The following is a 21,596-nucleotide window of genomic DNA, read 5'->3' on the forward strand; positions in this document are numbered from 1 at the left end:
AAACCCCAGTATTAGAATGGCTAAAATACTTAATTGAATAACTAAAACTAAAAGGACTGACCATATCAAGTGCTGGGGGCGGGAAGTGAGGCAACTAAAACTTTCATACAGTGCCAGGAGGAAGATGAAATGGTATAGTCATTTTGGAAAATAATTCAGGCATAGAGTTAGTAATAAAGTTAAACAGACATCTACCGTGTACCCTATCTACCATTCTACTCAAGAGGTATTTACCCAAGAGAGATAAAAACGTATGGCCATATAAAGACTTGTACACTAATGTTCACAGAAGTTTTATCTGTAATAGACAAAACCCCAAAACAATCCAGATGTTCATCAACATGTCAATGGATTTTTTTACAGAAGTGTAGCAATGGAGTAGTATTCAGCAATAAAAAAGTAGTGAGATATTTTTACACACAATAGCATGGATTAATCTCAAAATAATTATGCTGAAAAAGACAGAAAAACAGTATATAGCATATAATTCTATTTATATAAAATTCTAGAAAATATAAACTAATCCATAGTGACGGAGAATCTGAGAACAGGGGATAGAAAGGTAGGATAACAAAGAAGGCTGAAAAAATTGGGGGGTGAGGTATGTTCATTATCTTGAATGTGATTATGGTCTCCGGGATAGTATGTGTATCAAAATTTGTAAAATTGTATGCTTTAATTATGTGCAATTTATTTTACCGCAAAAAAAGGCTTTAACAGTAGGATAACTGGTAATGGTTACACAACAGTATGAATACATTTAATACCAATGATCTATACACTAAAAAATGGTTAAAATGATAAATTTCATGTTATGTATATTTTATCACAAACACAAAAATTTTTAAAAAAAGAGCAGGTATACTGAACTCAAAGCTGAACCTAAAATAACTACAGTCATTAAGATGAGTAAAGAATCCGTATTTCTAGGCATCTACTTCTTTGACTATATGACTTCTATTCTGCCAGCTGCTTAATTGTGAATGTAAAGCCTTTCACAAGCTATTACCTGTGAGATATGATTGATGGAAGACTCCATTCTCCGAAGCTGAGAGGCTTGGATATCCAGCAATTGGAGGACATTGTTAGCCAATGCATTTATCTGATAAGCAACACTAGCTAGGGATTGGGTTGTGTAGGCTTTGGTCTCTTCTAAAGCTTTTCTCTTGTCGGCAGCCTGAAAATAAGAACAAACAAACAAACAAACAAAAAATACTTACTTGTGTTAATGTTCATTAAACATATATTCTACAGAAAGGCAAAGTTACAATTATATTTTTTTAATGGAAAGACCCAATAAAATAAAAAAACTTATCAGGTAAGTCTGATGATAGTTTCAGGACACTGCTGAGGCCATAGCAGAAATCCTATCTGCCCGGTGGGACCCTTTGTCTCTTGAGTGGCCAATCCACTGAGGTCCACCAAAGGAGCCACCAAGTGCCTGTCATCAGAGGGATACATCACAGTTGGTTCTGAGTCCCTAAAGCCTCTCAAACCACCAATTTATCACATTACGTCTTTAGGACCTTACGCCAACCCCAAGCTCCCAACCCACTGTTGAGACTTGAGCTAAACCACTCTGTAATACTGCTGCCTCAGCATCCACTTTGTGTGGCTAAGAGGCCTACAGGGGCCTTCAATTGACACTACCTCCTCCCACAAGTGCACTCCCTAGATAACAGCCCTCAAGGTCACAAGTAAATGTAAGTTCCAGATAGGATTCCCCAAAACCCCCTTGTGATAAACAATCTCTCCAGTCTCTCAGCTCCTTCCCCTTTTGTGCCGCATAGATAAGACCACCTTGGAGCTTATCAAAACCCTATTTATAGTTTTTGGTTTGAACAGGCCAATCCAGAATTTGCCTGGAAAACCCAGAGCGCTGCACCTGAGGACCCTAATGAAAGCATGTACCCCAAGTCCTGTTGCTCACTGCCTGCCTACATCCTGCACTGAACTCCCCGTGTCCCCTGGAGACATTATACTGTGTACCCCCAGGACCTGTGAGTAATAAACTTCTCTATTCCACTTTCCCTTGCAGTCTTTTACTGAACCTTGGCTCACCATCCAGAGGTTCTACTTAACAAATGTTAACAAAAAATCCCAACACCTACCAACAATGACAGAGATTAAATCCATTCCATCTTATATTCCTGTTTACATTAATCAACATCAGAACTCCAACCTCCCTGTTATCCATTATAACCACATCTCTCATCTCCACAAAAACTACTGTGAAATTTATAAAGCAAACCTTTACCACCCATTCTTCCCAAAGTCCTGTACATAACTCAGAATTCAGGTGGTGAGAAAATTCAGAGGCAAAGTTCAAAGCAAAGCTCAGAACAAAGTTAAAAAAAAAAGTGATGAACTCTATGTAAGGGGATCACAAATAAAGGGTAAATATCATTAATATATAATCTAAAAATGAAAAAGACCAAGAATCAATAAAGAAAAAAGAGGTCTAACAGTTCACAAAAAAGGCAATACAATCATTTTTAACCATTTGAAAAGATATTTTTTTTTAAAGATTTTATTTATTTATTTGACAGAGAGAGATCACAAGTAGATGGAGAGGCAGGCAGAGAGAGAGAGAGGGAAGCAGGATCTCTGCCGAGCAGAGAACCCGATGCGGGACTCGATCCCAGGACCCTGAGATCATGACCTGAGCCGAAGGCAACGGCTTAACCCACTGAGCCACCCAGGCGCCCTTGAAAAGATATTCAACCTGATTCACTTTAAAAAAAGAAATGCAGGGGCACCTGGGTGGCTCAGTTGGTTAAGCGTCTGCCTCCAGCTCAGGTCATGATCCCAGGGTCCTGGGATTGAGCCCCAAATCTGGCTCTCTGCTCAGCAGGGAGCCTGCTTCTCCCTCTCCCTCTGCCCCTCCCACTGCTTGTATATCTCTCTCTTTCTCTCTCTCTGACGGATGAATAAAATCTGAAAGGAAGAAAGGAGGGAGGGAGGTAGGAAGAAAATAAATGCAGGGGGTGCCTGGGTGGCTCATCGGTTAAGCTGTCAACTCTTGATTTCTGCTTGATCTCGGGGTCCTGGGATCATTGGACTCTGCTCAGTGAAGAGTCAGCTTGAGGATTCTTTTCCTCTCTCTCTGCCTCTACCTCACCCCCTCACACATGCTTGCTTGCTTGCTTTTTCATAAATAAATAAACAAATAAATAAATAAATAAAATCTTTTAAAAAAGAAAATACTCCCTGATACATTGCTGGTGATAACCAGCAAAATTACATACCAATTTATTTTCTGTCCAGTAATCTGACTTTAGGAATCTACCTCAAAGAATCACTGGCAAAAATATATAATGCAGTTATGCATGATACCACTATTTATGATAGTCAAAGACTGGAAACAACCCATCTAATCAATAGAGGACTGAATAAATTATGAGCTCTCTAAACAATGGAGTGCTATACTGCTGCAATAAGGAATGTTATTACTACCACTACACTGTGATCTCCAGAATACTGCTAAGGTGAAAAACACAAGATGGGAAAAAAAAAATGTTTCTGGAATGCTACCATTTAAGAAATAGGGGAAGATATGAAAATATTTGCTTATATTTATTTTTTTTAAGATTTTATTTTATTGACAGACAGACAGACAAGTAGGCAGAGAAGCAGGCAGAGAGAGAGGAGGAAGCAGGCTCCCCGCTGAGCAGAGAAGAGAGCCCGATGTGGGGCTCGATCCCAGAACCCCAGGATCATGACCTGAGCTGAAGGCAGAGGCTTTAACCCACTGAGCCACCCAGGCGCCCCTATATTTTTTAATAAAGAAGAATAAACTTTTTATTTTTTTAAGACTTATTTATTTCAGAGGGAGATTGAGAGAGTGCATGAGGTGGGGAGACAAAGGAAAAAAGAGAAAGCAGATTCCCCGCTGTGCATTAAGCCCAAGAAAGGGCTCAATCCCAGGACCCTGAGTTCATGACCTGAGCAGAAACCAAGAATTGAACGCAACTGACTGAGCCACCAGGTGCCCCTAAACCATAACATTTAAAAAAAATAATAATTACATTTAGGGGTGCCTGGGTGGCTCAGTCGGTTAAGTGTTTGCCTTCGGCTCAGGTCATGATCTCCAGGGTCTGGGGATGGAACCCTGCATCAGGACCCCTGCTTAGTGGGGAACCTGCTTCTCCTTCTCCCTCTGTAGCTCCCCCTGCTTGTGCGCTCTCTCTCTCTCTCTCTCTCTCACACACACACACACACAAACACACACACGAACTCTCTCTCCCTCAAATAAATCAATAACATAAAAAAATAATTACAGGGGTGCCTGGGTGGCTCAGTGGGTTAAGCCTCTGCCTTCGGCTCAGGTCATGATCCCAGGGTTCTGGGATCGAGCCCCGCATCGGGCTCTCTGCTCAGCGGGGAGCCTGCTTCCTCTTCTCTCTCTGCCTGCCTCTCTGCCTACTTGTGATCTCTGTCAATTAAATAAATAAAATCTTTAAAAAATAATAATAATAATTACATTTAGGGGCACCCAGGTGGCTCAGTCAATTAAGCATTCAGCTCAGGTCATGATCTCATGGCCCTGGTACCAAGCCCCACACCGAGCTCCCCGCTCAACAGGGAGTCTGCTTCTTTCTCCCTCCGTCCCTCCCCTTCACTCATGTGCTAATGGATAAATAAATTCTTTAAAAAAATAAAAACTAGGGCGCCTGGGTGGCTCAGTGGGTTAAGCCACTGCCTTCGGCTCAGGTCATGATCTCAGGGTCCTGGGATCGAGTCCCACATCGGGCTCTCTGCTCAGCAAGAAGCCTGCTTCCCTCTCTCTCTCTCTCTGCCTGCCTCTCCGTCTACTTGTGATCTCTCTCTGTCAAATAAATAAATAAAATCTTTAAAAAATAAAAATAAAAAAATAAAAAATAAAAAATAAAAAATAATTACATGTAAGGTGAGGGGTTAAACAGGTTGGAGGGAACATAGCTAACATTCTTTAAACATACCTTGTTCTATTATCGATTTGTTTTTAGAACTATGTAAATAATTTATACAATTATACAATAAAATTAAATTTTAAAAAATTACCCAAAATTAAATATAAAATTAATCAAATGGGCCTGCATATCCAATTAGTGGCTTAACCAAAGGGGACATAAAAAGGGACATCAAAGCACAGTAATTTGATTGTTCATTGTTTTTTTTTTTAGAGGGGGTCAGGGAGGGGCAGAGGAGAAAGGGGGAGAGAAAATTAACAGGCTCCACACCCAGTGTGGAGCAATGAGGGGCTCATCTCACCACCCTGAGGTCATAACCTGAGCAAAAATCGAGAGCTGGACACCTACTGACTGGGCCACCCAGGTGCCTCTTGATTGTTCATTCTTAATCGGATTTATCTTTAAGACAACGATAATTCAAAGAGGGGGGAATAAAAACCCTGAAACTATTTTTTTTTTAAGATTTTATTTATTTGACAGAGACAGCGAGAGAGAGAACACAAGCAGGAGGAGTGGGAGAGGGAGAAGCAGGCCTCCCGCTGAGCAGGGAGCCCCATGCAGGGCTTGATCCCAGGACACTGGGATGGTGAGCTGAGCCAAAGGCAGACGTCCAATGACTGAGCCACCCCAAATTATCCTTTTCTTCAATGAATTGTCTTGGCACTTATTTAAAAATCAATTGAGGGGCGCCTGGGTGGCTCAGTGGGTTGGGCCGCTGCCTTCGGCTCAGGTCATGATCTCAGAGTCCTGGGATCGAGCCCCGCATCGGGCTCTCTGCTCAGCAGGGAGCCTGCTTCCTCCTCTCTCTCTGCCTGCCTTTCTGCCTGCTTGTGATCTCTCTGTCAAATAAATAAATAAAAAATCTTAAAAAAAAATAAAATAAAATAAAATAAATAAAAAATAAAAAAAAATAAAAATCAATTGACTGCAGAGATGTGGGTCATTTCAGGGCTCTTTTTTGGGTTCCATTGTTAAATGGATGATCCTCATCTAGTACTATACTGAATTGATTACTGTAGATTTAGTTAACATCTTTTTTTCTTTTTTAAGGTTTTATTTGTTTATTCAACAGAGAGAGAGATAGTGAGAGAGGGAACACAAGCAGAGGAAGTGGGAGAGAGAGAAGCAAGCTTCCAACCCAGCAGGCAGCCCAATGCTGGGCTCAATCCCAGGACCCTGAGATCGTGACCTGAGCTGAAGGCAGAGGCTTAACCAACTGAGCCACCCAGGCGCCCCACTTTAGTAACTCTTGAAGACCGGTAGTTGAAGTCCCCCAGATTTTTCTTTTTCAAGATTGTTTTAGGTTATTTTTAAGTTTTTTGCACTTTCATGTAATTTTAGAATCAGTTTGTCAACTTCCACTGCTGAAAATTTGAGTGGAATTACACTGAATCTATAAATCAATTTGGAGAAAACTGCCATTTAATAATACTGCATCTTCCAGTTGTGAACACAAAAACCCACTCCTATTATTTAGGTCTAAAGACCTAACTGCTGAGAGAATTTAAAGTTTTTGTGTACTGGAGCGCCTGGGTGGCTCAGTGGGTTAAAAGCCTCTGCCTTCGGCTCAGGTCATGATCCCAGGGTCCTGGGATCAAGCCCCCACATCGGGGTCTCTGCTCCGTGGAGAGCCTGCTTCCTCCTCTCTCTCTGCCTGCCTCTCTGCCTACTTGTGATCTCTGTCAATTAAATAAATAAAATCTTTAAAGTTTTTGTGTACAACTGCAAACATTTTGTTAAATTTATCCCTATATATTTCATATTTTTGATGCTCTCATGAATGGTACTGTTTTTATCATTTCAATTGCAACTGCAAGCTAATAGAAGTACAACTGATCTTTGAATACTGACCTTGTAATCCTGCAACACTGCTGTATTATTTGCTGCAGTTGTCTTTTTATAGATTTCTTGGGCTATTATATACAGAGACAATCATTAAAGATGGTTTTACTTCTTACTTTCCAATCTGTATACCTTCCACTTTTTCTTGCTTTACTGAACTGGTTTTTTGGGCAACTGACTTTTATGAAGGTATATATGCCCTTTATGAACCTAATGAAGTACTTCTATTCTTAGTATATTTACCAAATTAAGCAGATTTAATCTGGAGTGATACTTGGTTATTTTCACTCATCCACTAAATTTTAGAGCTTCATCTGCCTTTTTGTTTTTAGTCTACACGTTGCACTTTTCTTTCACAAGAGTAGGAAAGACTAGCTTTGCACTAAAATCTAGTCTCCCTTCCTCTACAGCATAGAATTATGCTTTATTTTCCAGCTTCCCTAATCACATGATCATAAACCTAAATACTGTCAATGGAATGATAGAGTTGAAATGGGTGCCACTTACAGGCCTGGACATAAAACCTCCCATGAATGTTCCAATGCAATTCTTTTTTTTTTTTTTTTTTTTTAAGATTTTATTTATTTATTTGACAGACAGAGATCACAAGTAGACAGGCAGGCAGAGAGAGAGAGAGGAGGAAGCAGGCTCCCTGCCAAGCAGAGAGCCCGATGCGGGACTCAATCCCAGGACCCCAGGATCATGAAGGCAGAGGCTTTAACCCACTGAGCCACCCAGGCACCCCCAATGCAATTCTTTAAGTAAAATGTACTCCTACCAAAACAACAGAGTTACGTTAAATAGAAAATATTTTACAGTTTCCATTTTTAATTTATATTTAAAATAACTAAAACTAAGTGAAATTTAAAAATTCACACTGGCCACATTTTAGAAAGTGCCCAATACCCACATGTCGATTACAGCTACTTTACTGAAAACAGTTATCGTTATTTTCCTCTACAGGCCACTAAATTTAAAAGTAAAGTCTACACAAGAATTGCTGCTGTTGTTTATTTCAGTCTGTAAGTTTGGTATCCAATAGTTAGTCTCCCTCCTTTTTTTTTAATACTTTAACTGAATCACTACCAACAGCTTTAGTATGTTCCAAGGATCATACAAAATTATAAACTAAAAGACAAATAGCCAGCATTTCTCCAAAGAGCTAAAACAGACATTGTTAATTATAGCAGTCTTCTCTGTAAAGTCTAAAAACTCTTAAGTAATCACTCCAGGAGTTGACATGTGATAGGAAACCCATTTGCCATCCCTACCTTATGCCTTTGATGAAGTCTGCTTAAAATGGAAATATACATGTTCAGCTTTAAAAGAAAAAGTTAATTATTTAAAAGAGCTAAACTCAAAATAAACAATGTAGCCAAGAACTAAACAGGAAATTCCTTAGATAACTGAATTTTATGAATAGCCCATACATAAAACTAGCTGTCGTCTTCTTTCCTCCTCTACCTGTGGAAAGCAAGCTTTACTGAGTCAGGCTGCTAGCTGGAGTAAAGAACATTTTCTTTCTTTTCTTCCTTTTTTTTTTTTGAAGATTTTTAATTTATTTATTTGAGAGAGTGGCTGAGCAGAGACAGAGAATGAGCTTGCAGGGTCGGTGGTGAGATGCAGGGGGAGACAGAGAAGCAGACTCCCTGCTGAGCAAGAAGGCTGCCACAGGGCTTGACCCTAGGACTCTGGAATCACGACCTGAGCTGAAGGCAGATGCTTACCCGACTGAGCCACCTGGCGCCCCAAGAACATTTCTATATAATATCTATACTTGTAAGTCCTTTTCTTGCCTTTCAAGGTGTCTACAAAGGCAGAGTGATCTTTATTTTTCCACTCACTTAAGTGTAAATTACTAGCTATAAGCAATCTCTCATATCTATACATTTACCTTTAACAATATTTCCTTTCCCTCATTCTCTCAACCTTCATCTCTTACCAGAGCAATAATCTTTTTCCTTCTATCTCATGTAAATACTTGAATCTTAAAGAGACAGAGAACATCCTTGTCATGACCATGCTTAAAAACTAATGCACTTTTTTTTTAAGATTTATTTATTTGAGAGAAAGATCGCGCGCGCACCGAGAGAGAGAAAAAGAGAGAGAGAATGAGAATGAGCAGGGGTAGGGACAGAGGGAGAAGCAGACCCCCTGCCGAACAGGGAGCCTGACTCAGGGCTCAATCCCAGGACTTTGGGATCACAACCTGAACCAAAGGCAGGTGCTTAACCAGCTGCGCCACCAGATATCACAACTAATGCATTCTAAATGAAAACAAGTATTATATACTTTTTTTTAATTTTTGCCTGCTTTTTAATAAAAGAACACAGAAAGAGAAAAATTTAAATGAAAAAAACGTATCATGGTCCTATCATTCAAATAGAACATGTTAACATGTTAGTGTATTTTCTTCCAAATCTCTCCAGTATGTGTTTGTATGAAGAATGTAAAAACTGACATTATATCCTACAGTTAATGTCCTGCTTTTTTCATTAAATATACCATGAGCATTTCTCTATGTGCTAATCTTCCTTAGCATCTTTTTCAAAAAACAATTTTCTTTTTTTAAAGATTTTATTTATTTATTTGACAGAGAGAGATCACAAGTAGACAGAGAGGCAGGCAGAGAGAGGGGGGGAAGCAGGCTCCCTGCCGAGCAGAGAGCCCGATGCGGGACTCGATCCCAGGACCCTGAGATCATGACCTGAGCCGAAGGCAGCGGCCCAACCCACTGAGCCACCCAGGCGCCCTAAAAAAACAATTTTCAATAGCTTCATGGTTATAGCAGTAACCTGTTTGTTTCCTATCGCCTCATTTTAAATCCTCTAATATTAAGAACCTGATTTTAATGAGGGCATCAACGTATTGAGCCCTGTTAAAAAAAAAAAAAAAATTCAAATCTAATTTCTTCTAAATGACCAAACAAGAGATGGCATTATTTAGTAGTTGTAGGCATTCAGAGGAAAACATGTACAGTTACTTGTGAATAAATATTGCCTACCTTTCCCCCTGAATAGTAAAGTATATGCAAGTAGAAAGAATAATATGATAATCCCATATACCTGTCTTTCAACTTCAGTAAATATCATATTTAGTTTTATAAATTCACATTTTAGGGGCCCCTGGATGGCTCACTCAGTTCAGCATCCAACTCTTGATTTCAGCTCAGCTCATGATCTCAAGGTTGTGAGATCAAGCGCTGCACTGGGTTCCACACTGGGGCATGGAGCTTGCTTAAGAGTCTCTCTTTTCCCTTGGCCCCCTTTGCCCGCCCCCACCTTTAAAAAATTTACATTTTACTTAGTTTTATAAGGCTGCAAAAATTTTAATACTGGCTCCACACCCAACATGGGGCTTGAACTCAGCACCCTGAGATCAAGACTCACATGCTCCACTGACTAAGCCAGCCACACGCCCCTGCCTGCAAAATTTTATATCTGGAATACATTAAAAATTAATTTTCACTTATTTTTTAAATAAACTCAGAATGTTTTTCTTAGAAAGCATCTTGGACTGCCTGTCTGGCTCAGTCAGTAGAGAGAGTGACTCTTGATCTCAGAGTCATGAGTTTGAGCCCTGTGCTGGGCATGAAGCCCACTTAAAATTCAAAAAAATAAATTAAAAAGGGGCACCTGGCTGGCTTAGTCAGTGAAGCATACAACTCTTGTCCTCAGGGTGATAAGTTCGAGTCCCACATTAGGCGTAGTGATTACTTAAAAACAATGAAAGATCTTTAATTTTTTTTTTTAAAAGTATCTTAAAAATTAAATACCTATTTTAATAGACAATTTTAGTCATAGGAAATAAATAACAAAACATCAATACTGTCATTTTCATCTAGCTCTACCTTAAATCTGTTTTCCTCAAACAGTAGGCACTGTTGACTTATTAAATGTGCTTATTTATATGTTTTACAAGTTCAATAAAATTAATCATTTTCTTCCAACTCTTCATAACAACATTTTAGCTATATAATTAAGCTCCAAATATCAACCTATAGGCTAACATTAAAAGTGCCATTCTAGGGGCACCTGGGTGGCTCAGTGGGTTAAAGCCTCTGCCTTTGGCTCAGGTCATGACCCCAGGTCCTGGGATAGAGCCCCACATCAGGCTCTCTGATCGTCAGGGAGCCTGCTTCCCTTCCCCTCTCTCTGCCTGCCTCTCTGCCTACTTGTGATCTCTGTCAAATAAATAAATAAAATCTTAAAAAAAAAAAAAAGTGTCATTCTAAGTTAGGGCCCTACTTTATTAAAAGATGTCCTGTATGGAAAACAGAGCCCAGACCCAGAACATACGCTATAACATTGGCTGGTATAACACTTCAAAAAACTAGTATGACTTGAATTACAATATTCTCTTTCTCACTTTGAACACTTCCTTAAAGCCTGACAAGAGGGCTTAAAGATAGTTTGATTTCTTTGAAAAACAGTAACTTCTCTCCACCCTAACTCCAAGTGGCTTAATGACCCTACTTAGGTAACAAATAGGGGGTCTCATGTGCTTTTAAAAAAAGTTTTCTGCTATCTTGCTTTTGTGTCTTTACCTTTTCTCCCCCTTTCTAGAAATGTCACATATCTTTTAGTAACTTTTTTCTTTTTTTTTTTTTTAAAGATTTTATTTATTTATTTGACAGACAGAGATCACAAGTAGGCAGAGAGAGAAAGGAGGAAGCAGACTCTCCGCTGAGCAGAGAGCCCGATGTGGGGCTCGATCCCAGGACCTGGGATCATGACCCGAGCCGAAGGCAGAGGCTCCAACCCATTGAGCCACCCAGGCGCCCCTTTTTTCTTTTTCTTTTAATAACTTTAAACTGACCTCTAATCCAAACCTTCCAGAAACTTTTCCAAAGACAGTATTTTTCCCACAGAATATTTTACAAGTTTATATAAGGTTTTTCCAATTACTTTATGGAAGCAATTTCATGACAATCCATTAAAAAAACAACCTAAATCTATAAAAAAAAATACTCTATTTCAGTGACTCTAACAAACCAACTACAGTTAGATGCACCAATTTTATGTAACACTAAGAAAAAATCTGCCAACTGTGTCAGAATGCTTTCTTACGAAGAATTACCTTATAATTACAGGAAATGCTTTTTCATACTTATCTAGATGGTCACTTTATGTCAGTGTTAATCATAAAGTAATACAACCTGCTAGAAAATTCATATTCAGTTATCCAAATTCCAGAAACAAACAAACAAACAAAAAAAAAACCTCTTTTAAGGGGAGAGAGAGGCAGAGGGGAGAAGGAGAGGTTTTTGTTTTTTTTTTTTAAGGTTTTATTTATTTGAGAGCAGGAGACAATATACAAGCAGGTGAGGGGGAGAAGCAGCAGCAAATTCCCACTGAGCGCAGAGCACAACACAGGGTTCAATCCCAAGACCTCAAGATCATGACCTGAGTCAAAATCAAGAGTCGGATGTTTAACCAACTAAGCCACCCAGGTGTCTCCCCAAAAAAACTCTGTATCATTTGTATAATTCAAAATCTACCCAAAGATTTTTCAAAACTATTGTCATGTCTAACTAGTTTCCTTAAAACTAAAATAACCTTTACCCTTCAACCCTGACATTTTTTTTATGTTCAAAACATAGATATTAAAAATCCAAACCAGGGCACCTGGGTGGCTCAGTGGGCTAAAGCCTCTGCCTTCGGCTGGGGTCATGATCTCAGGGTCCTGGGATCCAGCCCTGCATCAGGCTCTTTGCTCAGCAGGGAGCCTGCTTCCTCCTCTCTCTCTCTGCCTGCCTCTGCCTACTTGTGATCTCTGTCAAATAAATAAATAAATCTTAAAAAAAAGAAATCCAAACCAACTGGGACACTTGGTTTGGCATCCAACTCTTGGTTTTTACTCAGGACATGATCTCAGGTTATTGGGCTCTACCCTGGGAGTCTGCTTGAGATTCTCTCTGTCCCTCTGTCCCTCCCCCTGCTTGTGCTCATGAACTCTCTCTTTCTCAAATAAATAAATCTTTTTTATAATTATATAAATAATAATAATAATAAAAACCAAACCAGCTGTCTTACAGAAAGTCCTATACACTGGATTTGTCTGATTATTTCCTTATGACTAGATTCCGATTAAATAAAGTGGCAGGAATACTATTAAGTGGTGCTGTGAACTTTCCACTGCAGGTGACACAGTATCTTTTAAGGTAAGGCTCTATCATTCTTTCCAGAATTTTCTTCCAAGCTGTTGACACCAATTCTGTACATTTTGATGCTAGTGCTAACTTAATTTTACCAGAAGGTGTCACCTCCCAAAACCGTCTTAAGGCAAAACCCAGGACTCTATTCTCTCCTCAAATGGTCCATAAATGATCTGTTAACAGGTTGCAATAACCAAGATAAACCCCCAGCAAAAAGCAACCAAGTTGGCACAAGTACAAGGACTACTCCTCTGGCTGACAGCTTTTTAATTGTAAAATGCATCCCAATTTCAGAAATGTTAAAATGAAGTTTTAGGAGGAGGAAGTTTCTTAGAATTGATTATATATATAGTATATAAGGAACCCTTCTTGGTCTAGGGGCCCTGTATTTTGTTTTTCCTCTTAAAGATTTTATTCATTCATTTGTGAGAGAGAGAGCACCAGCAGGGTAAAGGGGCAGAGAGAGAAGGAGAAGCAGACTCCCCGCTGAGCAAGGAGCCTTCTAAGGGCCCTTTAAAAAAAAAAATGTTAATGCTAATAGGAAGAATTTAAAATCTCAAGTTTTAACACCTATAACAGCAAGAGTTTTATATACCATAAAGTACACAAAACATCTACGTTGCTGAAGGCCAACCTAAGGTTTGATTGGTTTGAGACCTGAGAACTTTCCAGGAGGAATCCATAATCATTTTGTGTAGAGGAACAAGAGGATGAAGGGAGGAAAAGAGCACACAGGCCAAATGCTGGTTCATACTGACAAATAAACCTATTAAGCATGGAGTCATGAAGATTAGGTTATGCATATACTCAATACCCAGCTAGCACTGAAAGGATGTAATTTTCTCCAACACAATTTCCATTTCAAAAAAAGTAAAAAATAAAAAGAAATCCTACCAGGTTAGGGCAAATATCCAGCAAAAAGAACAAACTGTTTGCATAACAATTCAGGTTGAAACCTAGTTATTGTAAGCTTTAGAACAACTCCTCCTACCATCTCCCACTTAAGCAACTGTGAACAGGCCAATGAGCTTCCAGCAAAATCTAGCTCCCAGCAAAAGTCTCACTCCCCTTGCTTATGCTCTGTCAAATAAATAAAATCTTTAAAAAAAAAAAAGACATTTTTAAAAACAGGCTTAATGGAAGAACTGTAAGAACCCAGTTTTCAAAAGAGCAACTACTTTTTTTAAGATTTTATTTATTTGAGAGAGAAAGAGAGTGAGCACAAGAGAGCACAAGCAGGGGAGAGAGAAGGAGGCTCCACGGAGAAGGGCTCCATTTTAGGACCCTGGGATCATGACCCAAACTGAAGTAGCAGCTTAACCAACTGAGCCACCCAGATACCCCAAGAGGAACTACATTTAAACACAAAATTAGTTACACACTTAAGTACTATTAACAGAATATATTCCATGTTTAGGTCCAAGACACTAGCTTCCTTCCATTAACTCCATGTTAACTAATTATATTCTCATATGATCTGCTTTCTTCTTCAAAGAATTCCACTGAGAGGGGTGGCGAGTCGGGGGAGGGTTTAAAAAGGTGACAGGGATTAAGAAGTACCTTGTTTTTCTAGGAGTTTTTTTTCTTTGAAGATTTCATTTATCTTAGAGAAAGACCGCGTGCATGAGGGGAGAGAGGGGCAGAAAGGGCGGGAAAGGGAAAAGGAGAGAATTTCAGGCCAACTTGGCAATAAACATGGAACCCGGCGCAGGGCTCAATCCCACCACCCTGAGATCACCACCTGAGTCAAAACCATGGGTAGAATGCTCAACTGACTAAGCCACTGAGGTGCCCCAAGAAGTGAACTTGTGATGAGCACTGGCTGTTGTATGGAAGTGCTGAATCACTGTATTATATGCCTGAAACTAATATTATACCGTATGTTAATTAACTGGAATTAAAATAGAAACTTAAAAAAGAATTCAGTTGAAAGAGCCATTGTGATCAAGAGTATATGTTGGCCAAGCACTTTCACATACTGCTGGAGGGTCCTACTGGACAACATGTACAACAATTCTTTAAAATGCATATATTTTTCACTTCTAGGAATCTGCCCCCCAAAAATAAAAGTTCAAGTATAAAAACCAAACAAAACCAAACCAAAAAAAACAAAAACAAAAACAGAACACTGTATGTTTATGAATGTCCAACCACCTCTGTTTATAATCACAGGGACAAAAAAGATAAATCATCTAAATGACCAATGACAGGTGATTAAAAAAAATTCCTATACTGAATGCTATGTAGTCAATAAAAGTGACAGATATTTACCAACAAGTAAAGTGTGTTACGTCAGAGTTCAAACTGGGAAGCAGAGCCACTAAGACTAAAAGAATTAATTATAGAATTTTTACCTTACACAATTATAGAAATAGCTGGGAAAGTTGAGATAGTCCATAAGGGAAGCAGAAGGATCAGAAAGTCATCAATCAATTTGAGAAACCAAACACACCCAGCTGGAGAATGGGGCTGCAAGGAAATGCTCCTGGGGAGATCTGGGAAGCCATGCTTCTGCAGGTCTCTTATCAGCTGAGGGGCCTGATGGCACTGCTGACCAAATGTCAACAACCAGGAAAAAGAGCTACAAGCAGAGTGAAGGAGACCAAAGTCAAGCTGGAACCCACCAACACCTCTGTGCCTCTTACTACATCTAACCACAAAACCTTTAGAGGTTAATGAATGTTGCTCACACAAATTCTCTTTTAGCCAATTTTAACCCACAACCATACAGGAAAGGAACCCTACTACAGAACTATAAGATACATAGTTTCTACTTAAGTAAACTGAAAGAATACAAATCCCCACAGTACCCTCTGTCAATACGGTATATGTACAAACCTCTTTCATCATATTTAACTTCTAAAGAAAGATAATAGCAAAAACATGCTTTAGTCTAACATGATACACTCATCCTCTAACAACCAAAATGATTCTATCCCCCCAGAAGAGAATACAAAGTCTACTTTCTCTTTAAGTAATGTTCCTTTCTTTTCTAGCTGGCTGAGTTGTACTTCCCCTTTGATATCCTTAAATACTGAAACATTACAAGTTAACCCACTATTAACACACCTAAAGCTAAACATAAGAGAGGTGGGGAGAGAAGAGAAAAAGAATTGCTTAATACATGCACAAAGTTTAAGGTACAGAACAAATACTCATAAATACTAGAGTTTTCATTCTGTAACTGGTCATGAGGTCATAGCTGGTATTCATAATGTTCTTCCACTATCTACCACATATTCCATCTGCCTTCAGCAATCATCTCATCTGGTTGTTATTCCTTGCCTAATGTGCTGACTCAAACCACTGCTATCAGCAGCCCTGCCTGTATTCAGGTGTTTTAGTAATAGTATAGTATTAAAATTAGGATATTAGCATATTATATCACAGTTATACACACACACACACACACACTCTAGTAGACAGATATCCCTAGATAATGAGATATGGGTGACTTTTAATATTCTTTATGTTTTTTTCTATATTCGATTTTTTCAATGATCATTTCAATAATGAGATTATTTTTACTAAGAAAATTCTGTTTATATACTCTTAATGGAAAAAAAAACAACACATATCTTCACATATAGTGTAACCTAATTTTGTTTGGTATAATTAAATACCTATGCAAACTAACCAGATATGGAGAGGAGATACACCAGCATTATTTATGATTACATCAGGATTATATGTAACAATTTCTGTTTTCATCTTCATTCTTCTGCGGAATTTCCAAATGACCTACAATCACCATGTAACATTTTTGCTGTAACCAGCTTGCAGATACCAGGAAACTAAAAGTAAGGCTAGTAATACCTCACTACCATCTCATCAAACAGAAAAGGGAAAAGAGCAAGAACTTGAATCTTTCATAATACAAAGCTAAAGAATTAGCCAACCCTAAGATAACCCAACTTTGGAATTTCTTTTCATATAAAATAATATATGTTCATATTGTTTAAGCCTCAGTTCTTTTTTATTAACTACAGCCAAATGCATCTTTAATAATTTTTATATAGGAGGGGGCAGAGTACATTCCGAAAAAAGGGTTTTGGTTAAACTTGAAAGTAACAACTTGGGCGCCTGGGTGGCTCAGTGGGTTAAGCCGCTGCCTTCGGCTCGGGTCATGATCTCGGGGTCTTGGGATCGAGTCCCGCGTCGGGCTCTCTGCTCAGCGGGGAGCCTGCTTCCTCCTCTCTCTCTGCCTGCCTCTCTGCCTATATGTGATCACTCTCTGTCAAATAAATAAATAAATAAATAAAAATCTTAAAAAAAAAAAAAAAAGTAACAACTTACACTAATTCTCGTCATACATACAAAAAAATCTATTAGGGCAACTCCCAAATTATCAAGGCCATTTTCTAAACTAGTCCATTAATTTACAGCTGGTTGTGTCACTCATTCAAATCTTTCCTGAGGGGCTCCTCAGTGGTATAGTAGGTTGAGCATCAGACTCTTGGTTTCACCTCAGGTCATGATCTCAGCACAGAGTTTGCTTGAGATTCTCACTGACTCTCCCTCCCGCCCTCCCCTTCTGTTTCTCTCTCAAATAAATCTTTTTCTTTTTTTTTTTTTTTTTTAATGTTATCTGTGGACGCCAGAGTGGCTCAGTCGGTTAAACATCTGTCTTCAGCACAGGTCATGATCCCAGTGTCCTGAGATGGAGACCAACAGCAGGCTCCCTGCTCAGCGGAGAATCTGCTTCTGCTTCTCCCTCTCCCTCTGCTGCTCCCCCCACCCCCCACCCCCCGCTGTGTGTGCACTTCCGCATTCTGTCAAATAAATATTATCTGAGAAATCAGTCTAGTGTGCCCTTCACACAAAGGAATTATATTTTAATCTGTATTAATCTCCTCAGGCTGCCATGACAAAATGTTGAATGGCTTCAACACTACAAATTTATTTTCTAACAGTTTTAGAGGATGAAATATCCAAGATCAGCGTTATGTTTCTGGTGAGGGCTCGCTTCCTGGCTTGCAGAGGTCTACCTTTTCAAAATGTTCTCACAGGGTGGACAGAGATTTATCTCTGTTGTCTTTCCTCTATTACAAGGACTCCAGTTCTATCAGAGCCACACCCTATACCTCATTTAACTTCAATCAGCTCCTTAAAGGCGCTATCTCCAACACAGTCACAAGGAGGGATTAGAGCTTCAACATACAAATTTGAGGCAAGGGAACATAATTCCAAAGCCTCAAACATTAGGAAATACAGACTTCTTACTAACACCCAAAATATACTCTTAATAGTAGTACTTTTAACGGCTATATATCTAGTTTCCAAAGCACTTTCACACAGTAAACTAAGCAGACATCCTGGTTTCACAGATCAGGGCACTATATAAAGCTCAGAGATATTAATTTGTCCAAGTACCCTCTAACTAGTTAACAGAGGAGTAAGGACTAGAACCCAGGTCTGCATCTTCATCCAGTGGTCTTTACACAGCTCTTACTCTTGTCACATGCACTTAAAGGACCAAAATTTTATCTCCCCTAACATTCTGAAAAACAGAAGCAGCTTGGGGATCAGAAAGAAGAAGGGCAAAGAGCAAAAGATAGGGTTCAAAGCAGAATGTAATGAACAAGAACATCAGATTGAAGGTGAGCAAACTTCAATAGTCAGCAAGCACAAAGGGGAAATACACCACAAGGCCAGAGAAATCCTACAAGCCCTTGAGGAATCTGGACTTCATCCTGAGGCTACAAGGGAGCCACAGAAGAATTTTCAGGAAGAAAAAGCATGAACTAGTTTTTGACTTTAGAAAGAGCACTTCAGCTGCAGTTTGTATTACAAAGTGGACTGAGAGGGGCACCTGAGTGGCTCAGTGGGTTAAAGCCTCTGCCTTCAGCTCAGGTCATGATCCCAGGGTCCTGGGATAGAGCCCCGCATCGGGCTCTCTGCTCAGCGGGGAGCCTGCTTCCTGCTCTCTCTCTCTGCCTGCCTCTCCGCCTACTGTGATCTCTGTCTGTCAAATAAATAAATAAAATCTTTAAAAAAAAAAAAAAAAAAGTGGACTGAGAAAACACAGAGAAGACAAGAATGGAGACAAGAATTCTGTTTTAGTATATACTCTGTACCAGACACAAGAAAGGCATCTATCTCTATGTTAAATATCCCATTTAGAATAACTTACAATGAGGAAAATGAAATTTGTTGATGTTAAGTAATTTGCCCAAAGTACCACTAGGAAAACAGAACCCCTATGTCTCCAAAGGCCACGGTCTTCAACTATACCACACTGACTCCCAGTCTATAATTCTAAGAACAAAATAAAATTCTAGGGGCACCTGGGTGGCTCAGTGGATTAAGCTGCTGCCTTTGGCTCAGGTCATGATCTCAGGGTCCTGGGATGGAGTCCCACATCAGGCTCTCTGCTCAGCAGGGAGCCTGCTTCCCTCTCCCTCTCTCTCTGCCTGCCAGATCTCTGCCTACTTGTGATCTCTGTCAAATAAATAAAATAAAATAAAATAAATACAATTTTAATGTGTCAGAGTGAAACTACTAAAGTAATTCCTCTAAGCTTACCCACCCCAAGTCTTCATTAACTAATTTGTATACCAAATGAATTCTGATTAACTGGAAGGGAAGAGAATAGAGAAAGCTGACTTTCTCAGGGCAGCTGAGAATGTTTTGATCAACAAAACAATTAAAGCTCTGAATTAGAGGTTGTATAAAGGAGAAAAACAAAAATTAAACATTAAACACTTTTCCAAGTTATTCCTCACTTAAGTAACAAATTCACATCTTCAATTCATCCTCAAATAAATGTGACTCCATTAGGAAATTGCTTAAGGACCACAATGTATCCTTTTGTAAACTATTAGGTAAGGTGGCAGTTAATACTGTCACAATCAGTACCACCCTTAATTAACTGACTTGAGAACAACAAAGTACTTCTGCTTTAAAAAAAAAAAAAAAAAAAAAAGGTTCTACAAATACCAACAAAAGTACCTTGTCCTAGCACTGACTCTATTTCCTCACTTACACCAGCTTACAATGGTCTCACAGAATCAGTCTTGGCCATTGCTATCCTAATAATTCATTAACCACATTTTCCAAACCAAAAATCAGGACCAGTATGACACTATCTGACAAACTATATTTACCCTGATTTCTTAATCTGTTATATAAAAGTATGAGAATTATAAAAGTTTAAGACTCAATTAATAAAACTTTACTGAAATCAACTGAATTTTTCTAAGTACAGCCATGCCAAAAAGAGATGTAGAATCATTGGTGTAGCTGTTCTAGAAAATCTGAGATATGAACAGAGATGTTCTGTTCACACAGATCAGTTATAAAGTAGACACAAAAGAGGAAGAAATACTTCATTAATAAACTGCCAGATACTGAGTCCAAACCAAATAATTTAACCAGTTAGAAATCTAAATGTCAGGGGCACCTGGGTGGTTCAGTCAGTTAAGCATCTGCTTTTGGCTCAGGTCATGATCCCAAGGTCCTGGAACAGAGCCCCACATCAGGCTCCCTGCTCAGTGGGGAGCCTGCTTCTCCCTCTCCTTCTGCCCCCATCCCCACTCATGTTCTTTCTCTCTCTCTCTGAAATAAATAAATAATCTTTTAAAAATTTCAAAAAGAAAAAAGAAATCTAAATGCCAATGAAGGGGATACAATAGCATTAAAAGAAAGCTACCAGGGTGCCTGGGTGGCTCAGTCCGTAAGAGTACCTGACTTCAGGGCACCTGGGTGGCTCAGTGGGTTAAAGCCTCTGCCTTCGGCTCAGGTAATGATCTCAGGGTCCTGGGATCGAGCCCCATATCGGGCTCTCTGCTTAGCAGGGAGCCTGCTTCCCCCTCTCTCTCTGCCTGCCTCTCTGCCTACTTGTGATCTCTGTCAAATAAATAAATAAAATCTTAAAAAAAAAAAAAATACCTGACTTCAGCTCAGGTCATAATCTCAGGGTCCTGGGATTGAGTCCTGTCCGGGCTCCAAGCTTAGGAGGGAGTCAACTTGTCTCTCTCCCTCTCGTTCTGCCTATCCGCCCCCCACCAACTCGTGCTCTGTTTCTCTCTCAAATAAATATATAAAATCTTTTTTTTTAATTAAAGAAAGCAAGCTGCCTAACAAAATATGTACATTATCTATATAAGGAAAACCATAAAACTCTTATGTAAGAAATCAAAGAACTAAATAAATGGAGGTATTTCATGGTCATGAAGAGGAAGACTCAATATTGTCAAGACGTCACTATTCCCAACTTGATCTACTCAATGCAATCGCAATTAAAATCTTAGAAAGTTATTTTGTGAATACTGACAGATTCTAACTAAAGTTTACATGGAAAGATGGTATCAGCAAGATAGCCAAAAAAGATATCCCCCATCATAACCACCTTCAGCCACAACAATCTGGCAACCATCTACAGACAAAAGTGTCTTTGTAAGAGTTACAAGATCCAGAGAAGCCAAAAAAGAAAAAGAAAAAAAAAAAAAAAGATCCAAAGAGATGAAGAAATCCAGTGCAGTCCTGTTCTAAGAAGACAGGCCGGCACCCAGGCAGCTGACTCGACTACAGTCTTGACTACAGACTCAGAATCAGCTCTGTAACAGAGGAATGACTCGGCTCCAGCCCCAATTACCTTTGGTCCAGACTAGTACCATCTTTCAAGGGATCCAGGAGGACTCTCA

At 39.3% G+C, this 21,596-nt stretch overlaps 1 protein-coding gene across 10 annotated transcripts in view; it reads right to left on the minus strand.

Moving 5' to 3' along the window:
* The window catches only part of ABI1 (abl interactor 1), a 119,632-nt gene that overhangs the window by 72,962 nt on the left and 25,074 nt on the right, over positions 1-21,596 (minus strand). For all 10 annotated transcript variants that reach the window (XM_047740177.1, XM_047740174.1, XM_047740175.1 and 7 more), the window contains exon 2: positions 1,010-1,177. In XM_047740177.1, coding sequence (XP_047596133.1) covers positions 1,010-1,177 — 168 coding nt within the window. The remainder of the gene's footprint in view (positions 1-1,009; positions 1,178-21,596) is intronic.

Source organism: Lutra lutra, chromosome 8, assembly GCF_902655055.1.
Source record: "Lutra lutra chromosome 8, mLutLut1.2, whole genome shotgun sequence".
In the NCBI taxonomy this organism is placed as follows: domain Eukaryota; kingdom Metazoa; phylum Chordata; class Mammalia; order Carnivora; family Mustelidae; genus Lutra; species Lutra lutra.